The sequence below is a fragment of the Triticum aestivum genome, chromosome 3D (assembly GCF_018294505.1).
Source record: "Triticum aestivum cultivar Chinese Spring chromosome 3D, IWGSC CS RefSeq v2.1, whole genome shotgun sequence".
NCBI classification, from domain to species: Eukaryota; Viridiplantae; Streptophyta; class Magnoliopsida; order Poales; family Poaceae; genus Triticum; species Triticum aestivum.
The window spans coordinates 7592421-7610663 of NC_057802.1; the positions used below are offsets into that span (position 1 = coordinate 7592421).

General features: G+C 46.6%; 3 protein-coding genes and 1 pseudogene across 3 annotated transcripts; 1 reads left to right on the plus strand and 3 right to left on the minus strand.

Moving 5' to 3' along the window:
* The first annotated feature begins 216 nt into the window (after window positions 1–216).
* LOC123076018 (zinc finger protein CONSTANS-LIKE 6-like) lies at window positions 217–1131 on the plus strand (annotated as a pseudogene).
* A 2231-nt stretch (window positions 1132–3362) lies between these two features.
* Window positions 3363–4725, minus strand: LOC123073684 (E3 ubiquitin-protein ligase EL5). The gene has a single exon (XM_044496743.1). The coding sequence runs from the start codon at window positions 4705–4707 to the stop codon at window positions 4174–4176; it is 534 nt and encodes a 177-aa protein (XP_044352678.1). The 5' UTR covers window positions 4708–4725; the 3' UTR covers window positions 3363–4173.
* Window positions 4726–6829: 2104 nt separating this feature from the next.
* On the minus strand, window positions 6830–8330 carry LOC123076834 (E3 ubiquitin-protein ligase EL5-like). Its single transcript, XM_044498979.1, has one exon. The coding sequence runs from the start codon at window positions 7983–7985 to the stop codon at window positions 7005–7007; it is 981 nt and encodes a 326-aa protein (XP_044354914.1). The 5' UTR covers window positions 7986–8330; the 3' UTR covers window positions 6830–7004.
* A 464-nt stretch (window positions 8331–8794) lies between these two features.
* LOC123076835 (DNA glycosylase/AP lyase ROS1) lies at window positions 8795–16967 on the minus strand. The gene is made up of 17 exons (XM_044498980.1): window positions 16810–16967; window positions 15768–16700; window positions 14886–14976; window positions 14213–14774; window positions 13373–13452; window positions 12945–13029; window positions 12767–12852; window positions 12616–12684; window positions 12489–12525; window positions 12322–12404; window positions 11316–11738; window positions 11190–11226; window positions 10971–11084; window positions 9880–9945; window positions 9673–9787; window positions 9553–9591; window positions 8795–9184 (listed from the first exon to the last, which is right to left on the minus strand). The coding sequence occupies exons 1-17, from the start codon at window positions 16829–16831 to the stop codon at window positions 9024–9026; spliced, it is 3003 nt and encodes a 1000-aa protein (XP_044354915.1). The 5' UTR covers window positions 16832–16967; the 3' UTR covers window positions 8795–9023.
* Window positions 16968–18243: the final 1276 nt, after the last annotated feature.

Below are 18243 nucleotides of genomic sequence, written 5' to 3' on the forward strand. Positions count from 1 at the left end.
TATTCTCAACTGACCATGCAACAAATGTTCTAAGTCGCCAATAAATCTCGTTTCAACTTTGGGGATAGTGAGCCTTTGATAAATAATTGTTTCTGTTTGAGACTTTTTACGGTGCATCGTACTACCTAATATAGTGGGTAGTATTTAGTTAATCCAATGGTCAATATGGATCGATCAAATTTTCGTTTTAGGATATATTGGTAATTCTCTGTTAGGGTTATATTAGTTCTTTCATAATCCCATCGTATCCATGCCGCTCGATTCGTCCGCCACTATCGATGCCACGCGAACCCAAAATCTCCTGGCAGTTCACTGGCATAAAGACATCGGTGCACTCTGCGAACCCCCTCGCGTGGAGGCACGAGCGGGTCTGCAGCCCACTTCACCGTGGTTCCCTCGGGCCGCGGGCCGCGGCGACGAGGTCGTGGCGGCGTGGTTCGAGTACCAGGCGCGGCCCCGGGCTCGCAGGCAAGAGCGTCAGGCTCCTCCTGTCGAAGGGGCTCGCAGGCAAGAGCGTCAGGCCCCTCCTATCGAAGGTGCTCGTCGTCCCAGAGGCGTCCGGTGCGGACTCGCCGGAGAATCAGAAGTGTGCAAGGAGACCGACGTGGAGGACCTACTGTACCGCATTCCCATCTTTGATCCCGTCCTCCCGGAGCTCTCCTCGCTGTTGTCTCTGGAGGAAGCGACGACGTCCGTCGCGTCGTGCCGCGATGAGGACGACGACATCATGGAGAACCCAACACCAAGCCAAGTGCAACGCCGTCTCTGGCGCCCGTTCAGCCTTGGAAGCTTTGGTCCGACAGATGATGAGCTCATGGAGTTCGCCGCCGACATGTAGGCCCTTCTTGGCCGGCCGGGCAAGGACGACGGCAACGAGGAGGAACCGTTTTGCATGGAGGCATTGGGCGTCATCGAGCCGATGGACGTAGAAGACGGCGGGCGAGTTAAGCTGGAGATCGATGCCATGCGAGTGTGCGGCCTCCAACAGAGCCCAAGGTTTCCGGCGATACATGCTCGAGATCGATTTCGACCTTAGGCAACACCGGACTACAACACGGCAAGCAGCCGTGCAAGTGCCGACGTTCAGTTCCTCCGAGGAGCCTCACGCTCAATCTAATAGGTGGCCATTAAGAGACCTGCCTGCGTGAACCTGGCTTTTTCCGATTGATAAACAGTAAACTACCCAAAATACCCCTAACTACTCAATATACTACTGAAAATCTGTTGTAGTATTGGCTCATCTCAGCCATCCAACCACATAAAATGAACGGCTTAAATAAACCTGATGTACCGTAAAAGGTCTCTTCTGTTTACCCTCTGGTCGTTTGTCTTGTGAATTTTTCTGTGCCTTGACTTGTTTTGTGCAAGCAAGAAACAGTTTGACTCTAGGTTAGATCACCTGTGGTGGAAGTGGAATTACAGTTTGCTGTCTTAATTAGAACATGGTATCAACCTAATGCTCCATCAGCTGCCTTTTATATGAGTGTACACCTGTTCTTCCCTTGTATTACCTACTTAGCAATGCAGCCTGCTACTTGTTTTTTGGATTACAAAATGTTGAATCACTTCTTTCCCCTCTGTAAATGTTGGCTCAGGCAGTCTTTTTCAGCATACCTTTTTTCCGGCTCTAGAAGGTTATGCTGTGAACGTTTCGCCTTTGATCTGACGGCTGTTGTGAGTTCCTTTCTCTTTTTGGCCAGTTTTTGTATCCTCATCCTGCTGCAATATCTTTAAATTGGAACAAGTATGAGCCTGCTGGCCACTATTTTTTTTGCATTGATGCATACAAGTTATGATCAGAGGCTCTGACAATGTGGTTGCATGAAATCTATGCTTTTGTTGGTACCTTTTTTGGGCTGAAGTGACTACTGTGTGTGTTGATGCTAAAATCTTTTGCTCTGCTTTTGAAATTATTTGCCAACTAATCTGCATCGTGTGTCTATTTTATTTGGCTCAGGAATTGACTTTGCTTTTATTTATTTATCTAGTGGTCTTCTTACTACTCGCTTGTTAGCAATTTATTTGTCTCATGTCCCCCTTCCATGAACTGAAGAATTGACTTACCTTGGTATCTAGTGGTCTTCTTAATAGTCAATATTTAGTGTCTTCCCTGTTTCTACCCTCTGTTGTAGCCGGCCGCAGATAGCTAGAGCGCCTCCTCGAGGCCAAGCCAGCAGGCGTCTTTCTGGCGGCGCTAGGACTCGATGGCCCACTGGAGCGTCGCCTCCGGTGCGATCTGGTACTCTGCCTCGGCCTCCTCTTCCTCTTGCTTCACCGTCGTCGGCTGCGGCAGAGGTCGGGCCTCGACCTGGACGGCACACTTCGTGCTCCGTGGCGAACCAGACATCCCAGTTCGGGGAGTCTGCCGCGTATGCTGGCTCGCGGCGTGCTCTGGCGTGAGGAGAGCACACCACTTGCGGATCTCCTCTGCACGGGCCCGCTCGGACTGTGGCACGACCGGCACCAGAATGCGGTGGGGGCCGAGGTGCCAGCCGTGGGGAAGATTCACGTTCGGCTACAACAATGGGACATGGTACTCCCAATGGTACTGCACGGTGCACCTAGATGTACAGTCGATCACGTGGCCGGCGAGCCCCCCTCCCCCCGGCACCAACGTGAACTTGGTCGGGCCGCGCGACGAGCTTGCCTCAGGGTCGTGCTTGGCCTTGGCCTTGCCCTTGTTGAAGAAGCCGTCCATGGCGACTAGGGTTTCTGTCGACCGGCGATGAGGCACACGTGGCCCAATGTGGCGGGAGTGGGGAAGGAGAAGTGTATAGGGTCCGCCTCTCGCACGCTAGCAATTTAAAATGACGCGGACTCTCAAGGGTTCCGGCCGCTGCCATGCGGGCCCGATCAAGGTGGGCCGGTCGCATTGAATACAACCGCGTTGGTCGTTGGACGGCCGACACGCGAGCCCAAGGCCGACACCGAGAGGACGCGCAGGTCTCGTGTCCGTGTGGATGCAAATTTAGAACGAAAATGCGTCCAGACGGACAGCGAGCGGACGTGATTTGGAGTTGCGTCCGTGCGTTGGGCCGACGTTCCACTCCGTTTGTGGTAGTACAAGTTAGCATCGAACACACTCTCCAAGGCCTCTACGACAACCTTAGATTAGCTGGAGGTTGGGGAGAATAAATTCAGTGAAATGACAGATCTGTGCACTCATGCACCCCATGATTTTTGTCCCTTGGATGTGGAAATGATGGACAAGACTGAGATACATACGAGTACATTTTGCAAAATGAACCTTATATTTAATCAAATGCAACATGTACTCCATTTCTCACTGAGGTTTCATTACGATGTTTTGACTTTGATGAAATATGAGGTCTTATTGCAAATGTGTTAGACTATCAAGATGGATTGTTGTTTGCGCTTGTCGTAACATCCGAGGTCCATTTTAGAAATGTGCCAACAACACATCTTTGGACCAATTCAAACCACTGAAATAATTTTGAAGTTAAGTAAAAAATAATTGTCGAATGCCACTAAAATAATTGAACAAATTTGATTAAAAATAATAAAATAAGATATTTGACTCTTTGTGGATTTGTTGTAAAAATTATTTTGACAACATTTCATTTAGAAGATAAAAAACGTTGATGGGTCACATTAGATAGATTACAAAATGCATGGATAATAATGAGATAACAGGAATCCGAAATACTCCACCACCTGGCCACATATGCTGAGCTCGAGCCACCTGATTGGTAAAGCCAATTCCTCCACATAGCAGAGGCGTTGGAAAATGACTTAGCCGCTAAGCGACGTGTCTTAAAAATGACGTGAGTAAAACGATCATACACGCATGGAACTACTAATTCCTAGGCTGGAGAATATCATTTTTTTAATGAAAATCTAAGAATATCTATGTCCCATACCAGCATGCAAATATATGCAGAGCTTGGGCGTTGGAGTTGATCTCTGGGCGGCACATCCGGTGACAATTTCCGGCTCTATGCTTCACCTACAACGGAGCTCTCGGGGTTGCATGCACAGCACAGGTGATGCTACCAGCTCTACATCTGCTGCCTGTTCCGTTGCCACTGCCGCCGGAGCAAGCCGTAGTGGACGCCGACGGTTCTTGCCTCCCGAAGCTCCACAGCCTCTTGAACATGCCCGGAGACTTGGACTCGTCGCGCCACCATCCTTGACTTGACGCCGGAATATCAATCACCAGCACCGCTGCCGTTGCAAGGGCGGAGCGGCCTCTCCATCAGAGGCCACGGTCACCGCGCCGAGCGTGGCCTGGTCTGAAACCCCGAGCATCAGCACACTCGCCGGCAGGTTCCCGGCGTAATTCGCGGGCTCCTGCGGTGTGGGAGGGAGACTCGTCGATGTAAGCGCGTCGGGAAGCTTGCCGACGACGGTGACCCGGCAGAGCGGGCAGGTGGGGCGGGACGCCAGCCACGCGCTGATGCACCCGGCGTGGAACCCGTGGCCGCAGCAGGGCAGGAACCTCGCCTGCTCCCCGTCCTGGAGCCCGGCCAGGCACACCGCGCACTCCAGCACCCCGACGTGGTCCTCCGTGCGGTACACCGTGACCGGCAGCGAGCCCAGCAGCTCCGTGCCGACGCCCCTCGGCGCGGGCACCTCGGCGACGCTGGTGCTGAAGTAGTAGCGGAGGAAGCTGAGCGGGAAGGCGACGAAGATGAGGAACAGCACGAGGATGGCCGCCGCGATGAGTATGCCGTGGAACGGGTCCATGACATGCGTGTGGCTCGGTGAGTGAAGATGCGGTCCGTTCCATCCCCAGGTCACTCGTATATGTATGCATGCGGATGCGGACGCGGACGCGGAGGGAGGGAGCGCCGTCGACATGGATGGATGAAAGAAGCTGGAACCGGCGCGCGCATGACGACGGGTCAACAGTCCGAGTGGAGCAATCCGTATGCGTGACGACGGGTCAACAGTCCAGGGAGCTCACGTGCGAATCCGCAGGTTTTTACCATACGTCGCCCTCTCCATAGGAGGTCCTCACTCGTCCAAGTTTCCAAGCTGCAACTGGCGTATGGCGTATGATTCATTCAGAATTGTGACCAGTCCACTCGTCTTGAGGAAGACGCCGGAGATCCCCGCTCCCGTGTTGCAAAACTTGCAGCCTCAGATTCCAGCATGACCCCTAAATCGTCCACAAACGGTCCGGATGCTACAAGTCATCCAAAACAGCCCGTATTTATCCGCAAATCAGTTCGGGTATCAGTTTTTCTATAAACCGAAAACAACCCAGGGGCTTTGCGGGAGTCCGGATACCCGTCACATAGGACTCCGACATCCCCGACCAATCCAAAATAAAGGTGGAGACTGCGATTGGAGCGGCCTGCACTGTTTTCGCCCCCCCCCCCCCCCCCCCCCCCCCCCCCTTCTCCCTCTCCGCCACCGTCCCACCGCTCTCCACCCCAATTCCCACCCTTTTCACCGCCGCCACATGGACCCCTAGAAGAAGCTACCAGAGACGACAGAGGTGGAGGATCGGAAATAGGTGGCCACCCGAAAGATCAACTCGGCGACACGGCAAACACACCGCCTCAAAGCGAAGGCAAGGACGGGTCGGCCCGCAAAACGAACGGCGGCGGGCGAGGCAGGCGGGGCCTGGGACGGGGAATATACCAAGCAAAAGCTCAACACTTTGGCATCAATAGCGGTGATGCCTGCTAGTGTTACGCCTCTCCTGGGGGCACTGCCGCGATTCTTCCCTTCCTCCCCTTGCTTGTGCTCCAAGTGAAAATCCATGTCCACTTAGTTGGACTATGCGGTGCTGGCGCATTGTGTTGTTACCCTCTCGAGGAAGCCATCGACCTCTTTGCAGTCCCGTTTGGGAGGATGATCCAATCTCACCTCTCCAACAAAGGCAGCCCGAGGCCAGGTAGTGTTTCAGCACAAGTGAGTCTCTAACTTTGTAAGCCAATAAAGTGTCACTAAAATAATTCAAAAGGTTAAAAGGTGATTGTCTTGGAATGCCAATGAAATGGCTGAGCAGATTTGAATAGCCAAATATCAGATACATGACTGACTCCTTTTCGAGCTTTTTCAAAAAAATTACCTTGAAAACATCTTTGTTCTTTAAAAAACACGGACCGGGCCCATCAGATATATTTGAAAATACATGGAAATTCAGACAAAGGAATCCAAAATACTAGAAAGATGCATAGCCGCACATGCTGAGGTGGAGCCACCTGATAGGCGAAGTTGTTAAAAATAAAATTTGCTGCTAGATGGTGCGTCCCGGGAAGGGCTCTAGCTAGGAAGACCAGAAAAACAATTCTAATATCCCGTGCATGTATCCTTCGTCTGTGGTTGTTTTAAGATTCATGCTACTTTTTCTACTACTGTTTATAGATTTACTTTTTCTTGTTTCAAAGCATTAAATTGTGTTTTTTTTTCTTCTCGTTTCAAAGTGTACCTTAATGTTTCATTGTGTGTCGTCGTCTATCAGCAAACCAGATCTAATATAAGTGCATTTTTTTATTGGTTCGTAATGAAACATGATGATACATGTTGAAACAAGAGAAAAACAACCGAACCAAACATTTTGAAATGAGATATATTTTAACAACAAACCAAAAAAAATAGCACAAATCTCAAAGCAACCGTGGATTCATGCATGGGATATCCTTGCACGTACAGTAGAATAATCATTCTCATAGGAAGACCTACAAGACCAGCAAGTAAACGATCACACACGTATGGACTATGGAGCTGGTGACTCTCAGTCTGAGGAATGACTTTTACTCCTCATTTTCAGCTGGATTGATTGCTATCGAAGAACATCAACCTCATCGTAGCGATCTGAGTACTAATAATCTTTAAAAGAATGTCTATGTGGCTATGTCCTATACCTACATATATAGCAGCTTAGGCACTGGATCGAGCTGATCTCTGCTACGTAGCACCGATACGCCAGGAAAGTGCCGTATCGCCGTTCCGGACGGCTCCGATACGCCGATACGGCCGATACGGCCGATACGGCTTGGATACGCGTATCAAAGAAGTATCCCGTTTTTTTATTTAAAAGAAAAGAAAAAGAATGCTGATACACGCCTGGGACACGGCGAGCGACAGAGCGCAGCCCCGAGCAGCCGAGCGAGCCCAATAGCCCACGACCACCTAAACCTAATCTCTCTTTGGCACTCTGTTCGACTGCATGAGGAAGGGCTCGAGGGCGACTCGCCGCCGCCTCCGCCGCCTGGAATCGCCTCTCCTCCTCGAATGCTAATGCGCCGCTCTACGTCTGCCGTTCCGCTGCCGCCGGCGCAGGGCGTAGTGGACCCCGACGGCCCTTGCCTCCCGAAGCTCCACAGCCTCTTCACCGACCTCAGCCCGGCCACTCCCGGAGACTTGGACGCGTCGCGCGGGGCCGCTGCCACCATCATTGACTCCGGAACGTCGATCACCAGCACTCCCTCGGTGGCCGCGGTCACCGCACCGAGCGTGGTCTGGTCTGTAACCCCGAGCAGCACACTCGCCGGCAGCTGCAGGTTCGCTGCGTAGTTCGCCGGCTCCGGAGGTACGGGAGGGAGACTCGTGGACGTCGAAGCCTCTGGGTCGGGCTTGCCGACGACGGTGACCCGGCAGAGCGGGCAGGTGGTGTGGGACGCCAGCCACCTGTCGACGCACCCCGCGTGGAACCCGTGGCCGCACCCGGGCAGGAACCTCGCCTCCTCCCCGTCCTCGAGCCCGGCCAGGCACACCGCGCAGTCCACCAATCCGATTCCGACGTCGTCCGCGGCGCGGTACACCGTGACCTGCAGCGACCGCAGCAGCTCCGGGTCGACGCCCTTGGCAGGCGGGGCCGCCGTCCGGGCGCTCCGCGCGCGCGCCCGACGACGACCGCTGGGCGCGACGACGCCGGTGCTGAAGTAGCGGTGGTGGAGGAAGATGAGCGCGTGGGCGAACGTCATGCACAGCAGGAAGATGGCCGCCGAGGCGAGCACGCCGCCGGCCGACACGGCGGGCGCGGCCCAGCGCGACGACGACGAGTCCATGGCGGCCCTGCGGTCGGTGTCCAGATCTCGGTCGTTGATTAATACAGTACGTAGTTCCGTGTGGCCTGGTGAGCGAAGATGCGCCCCATTCCATCTCCTGGTCGTATATAATGTAGGTATGCACGCGGAGGGAGTGTTGGAGTGAAAGAGGTCAACGACAACGACATTGACATGGATGGAGGAAGATGAAGCTCCATGGGTGGTGCTGACAGACGAGTGGACCAAGCCACAGAGGCGACTATTACCACACGTGACGTGACCCGGTCCTTCCTCCTCCAAGTTGCAAGAGTAATGCAAGTGGTCGTCCGATTCATTCCAACCCGCACCATCCTTCCTCTTGCACAAGGCAAAATGAAACGGGTTAGAAAACATTTCTAGCCTTGGTCGCATTTTATCGCATTACCTATTAAAGTTACACTAAAGCAGCATCAATTAATATGGATAGAAAGGGATACTATATTTTCATTTCAAGATATATACTACTCCCTCCGTCCATAATGTAAGACGTTTTTTGACACTATACACTAGTGTCAAAAAACGTCCTATATTATGGGACGGAGAGAGTAAATTATATGAAAGGAGTATTTGATCTTTTAGCTAGTCTCTCCGTCCCATAATTCTTATCATTGTTTTAGTTCAAATGTCTTTGGCACTGCCAAACCATCTCATCGGCCAGCTCTTCAATTCACTCGAATCCTGACACAATCATGTGCTGCACTCTTTGGGGTATCTGGCACTTGTTCTCTTTCTCTCCAATTCTAGTTAATGCTACTTTTCAATAGAATGGCACCAAAGTTGTTGAAGACAAATTTGGAGTTAACACAGTTTGGTGAAAAATTAACCACTTGTTTGAGAAATCATGGTTTACATCTGGGGCTCACCAATTATTTACTCTTCCTAAAAAACAAATCACACTCTAACCGTTCCATCTAGCTACATCTTCTAACTAGCCCTGTACTAAAAGACAACCAGAGAACTAGACTAACCACATTAGCTTCGCCCCAGCTACGATCGGTGTCAGGCAACATCTAATAATTCCTAATTTGTCAAAGGCGCCTTCTGCTCGTTGCTCTTCCCCAGCCCCGCGCCTTCCTTGTTTTTGCTGTTGTCCTCTTTCTTTTCATTGATGGAATGTAATGCGGCACATAGTCGCCTTGGGGATCTCGTCCGCCGGTCAAATCCTCTTATGCACACATATCCTGCAAGAGATCACGGCACAGTATGAAATACAATCACATGAGGAAAAAGCGTCACATATCGCATCGCAGCTTAATTTTTGGGTAGCGGGTGATTCACAAATGGTCTTTCAAAGCTAGTTTATTAGCAAATTTATACTGCCTCGCATCTCAGCTTCTTTACTTCTGCAAAGCAACTTTCATCCCCAAAACTGTCAGCGGGGCGCTGATTTCACTTGTGATTTTGCAGGATATTTGTTTTCTCACAATGGTCCATGTTAGGCATTTTATGAGAGCAAAAGCGTCCCTCCTTTTCAATATCCGAAGATCCTTAGCCCATCAGTGACAAATAAGCTAACGAAGAAGAGAAGAAAATGGCAAGCACTCTTTACCTTTCTTGTAGCAGTCTTCAATGTCTTGTCTTGTTTGACCTGAGATTGATTAGTACGCCAAAGTTAATATCACTCAACAGTAACAATTTCACACATTTACAGTTCACAATGATAAGCTACCTTTTGTGATAGAGTGTATTGATGAGCCAAAATATACAATGCATTTCCCCAGATCGTTGAGACACTCACTAGAGAAGTCTATTGGAAGACGGCTAGATGAGTCATCTGCAAAGACCTACAAAGGGGTTTAGTTGAAAAGTTAGTCTCTAGCCAATTTGGTCTAGAATTGTCAGAAATTAACAGCGTAAAATATGGCAGTCTGCGCACCTCATGATCCTGAAAGTAGGTACCGTTCAATGGGAAGTTTCCTCTGGATGCTGTTCGACAGGGTATCTGCTCATTCATGTATGCACCAATCGAAAATAAGGATAAAAGATTTACTCATATTGTAATATATGCTAGAGGGTTCATATCATATGTCCGATTTGGGTCAAATCTAAGCACTATAATTACATGGTGCAGGGCACAAAGAGACGCGCATAATTATAATCAAATTATTCCACATGACCATCATTATCAAGTGAGAATAGCTTAATGGTACAATAACAGTGAGAAAAATATTGCTCTCAGATAATGAGGGTTGTGGATGAGTTCATACAAATGACAAAAAAAAGCCCAACAAGAATTTATTAGAGTTGCAGTGAATTTCAAATTGTGCTAGATTTGTCTGGCCACGGGCTGGGAAAACGGTAGTTAGGCCGACGCTGGCCGGTTGATTTGTATATTCTCGGCTTTTAGTATGAGATGGTTGATGCACGGAAGTGACGAAACTCAATAATTTGAACTCACTGCACCTTCTGTTTTAGTTTCTTAGAGATGTCGACAATTGAATGTACCTGACTTTTCTATTAATAAAGTACAGGTGGATGGTGACACAAACAGAACGAAAATTGGTTAACTATAGATTCCAACTTGGATAACTTTTGGTTACTGCCATCAAAAGTTAACGAAATCATATATACTACTCCCTCCGTTCCTAAATATTTGTCTTTTTAGAGATTTCAAATGGACTACCACATACGGATGTATATAGACATATTTTAGAGTGTAGATTCACTCAATTTGCTCCGTATGTAGTCACTTGTTGAAATCTCTAGAAAGACAAATATTTAGGAACGGAGGGAGTATGATGTACTCCTTATCAACTTTGGAGAAATTAAGTATAATTTAGATCATTCCTAGCTACTTGTATCAACTTTGTTTCATGCATAGTTGTATACCTCAACGTTCCTAATCTATTGACTCTTGACTCTTCTTAATATTAACTCTGTTCCTTGAGAAAAATAATATTATTTTCTGCATCAAGTTTACATATATTTTACAAAAGTAAAGTACACTCTGAGCAAGTGATTACTCACCAGAATTGTGCCTTTCACCATGCAGTTCTCGACAGCACCAGGAGGAGGATTGTCAGGACAAGGATGAAGAACCAGGAGATACGGAGATGGATCTTCTGGAACTCGCTCTTCAAACTGGAAGACATATCAGTCAAATTATTAATCGACATCATTGTAATAGTAAAACATACTACCTCATAATTGTAGTACAAAGATAAGGCATCATGGCATACAACATACCTCTTCCAACAATGGATGATCGTCTGGGAGCACATACCTGTAATAACAAATATGCAATCTTAGTGGGGCACTGCTGATTTCTGAGGACAAAAGCTCAATATATCAGGAAAGTATATTATTACGTACGCAAGGTGCTCTGTCCTAAGACGCCCTATGTGTTTCATTTTCCTGCTTGTATGTTGTGAATTGCTCAATGCCAAATCTTTTCCATGATTTGGTGTCCAAGAGCAATTGCTCACCATAGGCTTGTTTGAACACAGATTTATTTCAACGTCGTAGTGTACTCCTGGCATAATATCTTCAATATCAACAAGATCATCTTCATTGGGATATTCTTGCTCATCAAGTGCTTCATATTCATATTCGGGACTTGGTGGCACCTCAATAATGGGCTCACAGCTGCGGGAGGGTTGTCTGCCAGCAGTCCTGCTTTCTTCGATTTGATGACTTGGCATGCAGCTACCATTTGACAACAGTCTTTCAGAAGTAACTATACTTGTTTTCTCTTCACCACCACGCACATGCTCCTCTGCAGGAGGAAGTAATGGTCTGATAACAAGCAAATGTTATTGTTCCGTGCTTCACTCTAAAATTAGTCCAAATCAATAAAATAAAAAATTCACCATGCAAATATCGTCTCTACAAGAAAGACACAAATCTTATATGAGTAATCATCTTTGTATATTGCACCTTCTAAAAGGTTTTACTTCACTAGTAATTTCCAATCCTTTGTTTAAGACATAGCACTTGAATATCAATAACAGTTAGCTACATAAACACCTATGTCACAGTACTACCTAGTTCAATGGCAGCTACTCAAATTTAAACAGCATCCGCAAAAAAAAGGTAGACAAAACTTGGCATGGGAGGAGTCCGTAAAGAGAGATCTGAAGGACTGGAATATCACCAAAGAACTAGCCATGGACAGGGGTGCGAGTTAGTTAGCTACCCACATGGCAGAACCATGAGTTGGTTTCAAGATCTTATGGATTTCAGCTCTAGCCTACCCCAACTTGATTGGGACTAAAGGCTTAGTTGTTGTGGTTGCAAGAGTTCACTACGTACCATAATAACAATATCTCGGTGTGTTGCTGAAATAAGCTCTAAATAAGTTTGCAACATGTGAACATACCTGGTAAGTTTACTTTTGTAGTACCTGCAGTCCCCACGGAATGGGCAAGCATTGCAATTTGGATCTACTTTTGTGCAAATTACCTGCATAATGGAAGCATCCACCATAAAACATTTGTAGCTAAACCATCATAAATTTTATTAATCACTTTTGTGGATAGCAAATACCTTTCCGAAAGTTATCATGAGACAGTGTAATTCATACCTATTATTTTACATATTCGTCAGATGTGTCTACTAAAATTCTAAAAGTTACATAAAGAATGTTGATACATTTCAAATGATCAGGACTTACAATTTTTCTTTGTCAATAGTACATAGTCGAGGCCATAAGTAACTCTGCACATCCTGCATGAGTGGATATCTTCAAGAAAGGAAAGTAGGCATAAGAACAGGGTTGTCAACCATAGTTAGTTATTCACATATTCAGGTGCAAAAAATCTTACAGGTCAACCGAATGAAACTCCTCAGAACAGCATTGCAGTTCAACCCATTGTAGCCTTGTGACTATGCGAGCTACGTTGACATCAACCTGAAAGGAGTGGAGTGTGATCACAGCTTTGATTTAAAATGCATTCACCTGACACAATTTGATTTGTTTTTAAGAAACAAAAAGTAACTTACTGGGAATGCTTTATGCTCCAGTGACAAAAGACGTATGCAGTCGACACTTTTAGCTCCAAGTCCATTTATGCTGAGTAGGTATTTTCTAATGCCCAGAAAAAAACAATATGAGTGATATAATTCCACTGAGCATGCAGATTTTATGTAGCTCTGAACAAATATTAGTTTTGCTTATTTTATCCAGCCTGCTAGCAGTTCCCTACCACAAGTACCATGATATTCCTCCAATCTACTTATTATAAAGTTTCTGAGAGTAAATTGCTGCATGGTTATATTTATTTATAAATGCAAGAAAATTGAACATCTAAAAATAGGGACAATATCGTTATGTAGCTATTTCTTGATAGTTCAGCACCATTAAAACAAAGAACACTAAAATGGTGATGTAACTAACTGCAGCATATGTTTTGTAAAATATATGGCCATACTTTGCGCTTTCTCGTGGTAGACATCTAAGCCAATCCAGGTCAAAGCTTCCATGATCTTTCTTTATGCGCGTGAGAAATGCCTGTAGAAGGTCAAATAATACTTTCAGCTATTGCATAAAATGCAGAAAACAAGAATTGAAGAAATATGTTACTAGTGGTGAGAATATGAATATTAGTTGAATAATAAAATGATGGTTCACTCAAAACTACTATTAAAAAAATGCTATACAAGTAGTGCTTGTGTGAATCGGACAATATGTTACTAGTGATGGGAATATGAATATTAGTTAAATAATAAAATGATGTTTCACTCAAAACTGCTGTTAAGAAAATACTATACAAGTAGTGATTGCGTGAATCAGACAATACATTAATTGCATTGAGAATAATAAAGAGTTCCAATGTAGCTGACATTTGATATTTCAATCATTTTATTGTTAGCCGAGCCGAAAATTTCAATATTCCAAAATAGATGTTGCAGAACAACAAACAACTTGGTAATCAAACAGATTACTGACTAATTGCTAGTAATGACAACGAACTTTGTAAATTAAACGCATGGAATTTCTTCTAGGAACGCTACAAAATATATGAAAGTCTGCTTACATAGATTTTGTCACTCCCTCCGATCCAAAGGAAGTGTTGCAGTTTTGAACTAAGGTTAGTCCAACCTTAGTTCGAAACTGCAACAGTGATTATGGATCGGAAGGAGTACAAAAGATGAGAACATTCATCTTTTTCAGGAGGAAGGTATTTAGAAACACATTCTTGGTACAGAAATGTTGGGGCCGTATTATAGAGTTAAGTAACAGACTGACAGTGTATCTCGTAATCACATACCTGTATCCGCAATGCGAGAAGGTAATGTTGTCCCCTGCCTGCAATGCACTTTGCAACGTCAACAAATGAGGCCTTCTGTACAGCTTCCCAATTTACTTTGTCAGTTATTCTAGTTTTGCTTCCGTTATCATATCCTTTTCCATATGCTTCCTTGCGTAACTTATCCCAGTGAGCAGTATCTTCCACCCGCAGTGTGGCTATGAACTTTCTTAAGGTTTTTTCAGTGCATATTGGTTTTCCAGATTTATCCTTGACTAAGTTCAAAAGATCATCCTTCTCCCAAGTAGAGATGTCTTTCTCTTTTATAATAGCTAGGAACTTCTCCATGATTGTTTTGTACTCTTGACCATAGCTTCCTTTTACCTCCTCACCATAACCAACTTCCTCGCAATCAATGGGATTGGTAAAAACTGAATTGGTAGAATCACCAGCATCAGGTGCTTTAGTCAAATTCAAGTTTTCTTTGACATAAACTGTTGACGGAGGTACATATGAACATCCTTCAGCATTACCCTTCCTCTTATTCAAAGGAAATTTTGCTGCCAGGATCATAAAAGCATTGCTGTGTGTTTATACAAAAACAATTAGTAATCAAAAGTGCATATGATGTTCAAAAAATGAATATCAGTGCCCGCACAAGCATGCAAGCAGATCATATTCTCTACTATATTACCTTGATAAATGGTCAGCAACATTTTGCGTAAGGAAAGTACCAACCACAGAATCAATTACCGATCCTCCCCATCGAGAATATTCTCTGAGACCTGACACAAAAGCAGTTCAGAACTTAGAATCCAGTGTGAAATAGTGTATTTCATATAAGCAGAGGGTCGTAAAACTTATTTGATCCATCATCCACATGTTTACTGTGGATGCAAGGGCTATACTGCACATTATATATCACGAAATATTCATTTCCAACTGTTTTTTTTTGGAACTCAGTACTAATTAACAACAGGCACAACATTGTTCAAAGTCCTACTCTTTCGCCTGCATGAGAAAAAAACTGGAACCAAGTGCCACTATCAAATCATATACCTAATGTCAGATTATTTTTGTTTCTCCATTGAACTACCTGATGTACATCATGCGCTAGCAAAGTATGGTCAGAAGGAATTCACCTGCACTCACTTAAACTATTTTTATTGTGATTTAAAGAAAACGGATAGGGGGGGGGGGGGGATATAACGGTTGCATCTGAGTAAATAAATCATATAATATGTGGAATGAAAAAGTCAATGGAAGAATTTATTTTTCTTGTTTATAGACTAAAAAATTATCAATAAAATGTGTTTCTCCACAGAAGGCATCTGGCGAGTAACGATTGTCCTGACTCACCTGATATTTCTGTAAGAGTTTTCAAAACTTCCAAGTTTTTTATTTTTGTCAGAAAAGCTTCAGGTTTTATCAAAGGCAATGCTATGCTTCTTACTTTTCATGTATTTATTTTCCACTTTGGCATGGAAGTGCATTTCACGTAATATGTCATCTTCTTTTCCTTATTGCACGCTGCAGAAATGAAGACAGAGAGAAGAGAATGAGCCAGGATCATTACCGAATAAATCCTTTACGGTCGCAATAAACGAATCCACAAGCTTTTTATAATCCCGCCGAGTTTCAGCCCATCCAGGCCCGCTGCCGATATCAACCCCTTCGAAACTTTCACTGTCAATCTCTTCCCACTTGGTCAGGACGCCACACACTCGCAATGTCTCAACATCGAGGCCTAGCACCTTGGGCCGCACTTGATTCGAGTGATTTCCATGGGGACCCAAACCGCCAAATGGGACCAAAGCAGAGCATGATGCATCAGTCGGAGCAGCATTCTGGTAAGGAACCACAGCCCAGTCACCACTTGCTTTCTTTTTCTTTGTCTTCGTCCCACTTGAAATATTGTTAACCTCTGCAAGGAGCCTCAGATTGGCCATCAGCTTGGCCCTGCCGAAAATCCCCGTAATGACTTCCAGATCGAAGTCTAACTTGCGCTTCGATAGCTTATTATCAGTGCCATCTCCAACAGATCCAGCGCCGCCGTCCTTTGTTTTCGCCGGTGTCTTGTGAGGCTTGGCCGGCGTGGTGCGGGCGGGCTTGGGGTGTTTATCCTTCATCACCTTCAGCCGAGGCACCCCCTTGGTGGACTTCTTTCTTGGCCTCCAATGTGTGCTCTCCTCTTTCTCCGGGGTGGGGATGATGATAGGAGTCGCAGCAGCAGCGCTAGGAGCGGAACCAGGCCCTGGCGGCGCAATCTCGTCGGAGGAATCGGAGGTCTGCACGGTGGATGCGCAGCCATCAGTGGCGCCGGGTACAGATCGAGGCTGTTCCCCAATGGGGGACCTGAGGTAGATGAAGCCGTGCTTATCAAACACCCCCAGGTCAGCCGACGCGGGGGCAGGCGCGGCGGAGCAAGAGGAGGCGACATCCATGGAGGAATCGAACGGCGGCCGCCGCCCATTGTCGGGGGTCGCCGGCGGCATGAGCAATCCAGGCCCTGGTCCAGCAGAGACAATGAAATCAGAAATTCGCAGAGATTGGCGGCGTTTCCTACCCCCAGACCTCAGATTCGATGAAGAAGAAGGGATTAGGCAGCATGCACTCACCAAGATCTGGTCTTGCCTCCATCGTTGCCGGCGGGGCGGGGCGGGCGGCGGCTCCGCTCTTGCGGCGCAGGCAGCAGCAGGGACAATGGGATATCCGCTTTGCTAGAAAATCTCCTAAATAAACAAAGAGTTTATAACTGAAAATCTTACCTTCTGTTAGAATCCTACTAGGATTCTTCTCGTGAAAAGAATAATTTTTGAGACTCTGCTACTGCGGTCCCACAATACAAAACCTTAGGAATACACATTTTTTCATCAACCGAACTTTTCATATTCTTTCAAAAATAGATATCTGGCGAACATCTGATTTACAGATCCTCCCAATTATACCTGGGCATATGTCGGGCCGGGACGGGCCAAAAAAAACCCGGTGCTGAAAACCCAAGCCCGAGCCTGGCCCGATCGTTAGCCCTAATAAATCGGGCCCAAGCTCGGCCTGAGCCCGAAAAAACCCGACACGGCCCGGTCGGCCCGACCTGACTACGGCTAAAATCTTCTTTTCTACAAGCCCGAGCCCAGCCCGGTCTACACGTCGGGCTCAATCTTCAACGCCCGAGCCCGTCCCAATGGCATGATCAGGCCCGGCCCGGCATAGGATTTTCGGGTCAGGTCGTCTGGGCCAGTCTGCCCATGGCCAGGTATACTCCTAATGAACGACCTGCTGGCTTTTGAAACTTGTTTGCTACAATGCATGAATGCAACATATTCATGCACAACTCACCCACCTCATTAACTAGCACTTCAAGCTACAGTTGGGAGACCTGGGATGGAATCTCGGTTCTTTTTTTTTCTTTTTTACTAGGTGGCAGAATTGTCATATCCTTGCAATAGGCGAACCTAGGGACTTGAGATTTGATACAAGTATTTTGAATTCAGGGAGGGGGACTTGGGTAAGAAGAAGAAGTTACAGAGGTGGATACAAAGGAGGACGAAATCAATCGACTCAATGATGCCTAACCACTCTCTCTCTCTCTCGTGCACGTAATACACAACCGACTGGGCTCACTCACTTGCTTCAGACTCATACAGCCATCTTCCTTGGCCCACATCTCTATTCAAAGGTCTAGGGCTTCCCGCCTCCATCAGCCCGTGCCCTTCTGTTGAAGACGTACTTCTGTCAGTTCTGCAGATATCTTTGAAGTAGCGACGCTGGCATTAGCTCCTCTGCAGAACCAGCGTAGCCCCATTCTAGTACCAATGGAAAGCGGTGATGGACTGTATTATAGTCTTCACGAGTAACGTTGGTCGCTGGCAAGCCTGGCCACTTGATAAGCACTTGTAGTAATGAAGCATTCCCTTTCTTAACCAGCCTCCGGTCTAGAATCTCTTTAGGCACCACATCAATCATGTTCAACAATGGTGGTTCTGGCAAAGTAGTGTAGACAGGGGTGTGATCCGGCACATGTGTTTTTAGCTGAGACACATGGAAGACAG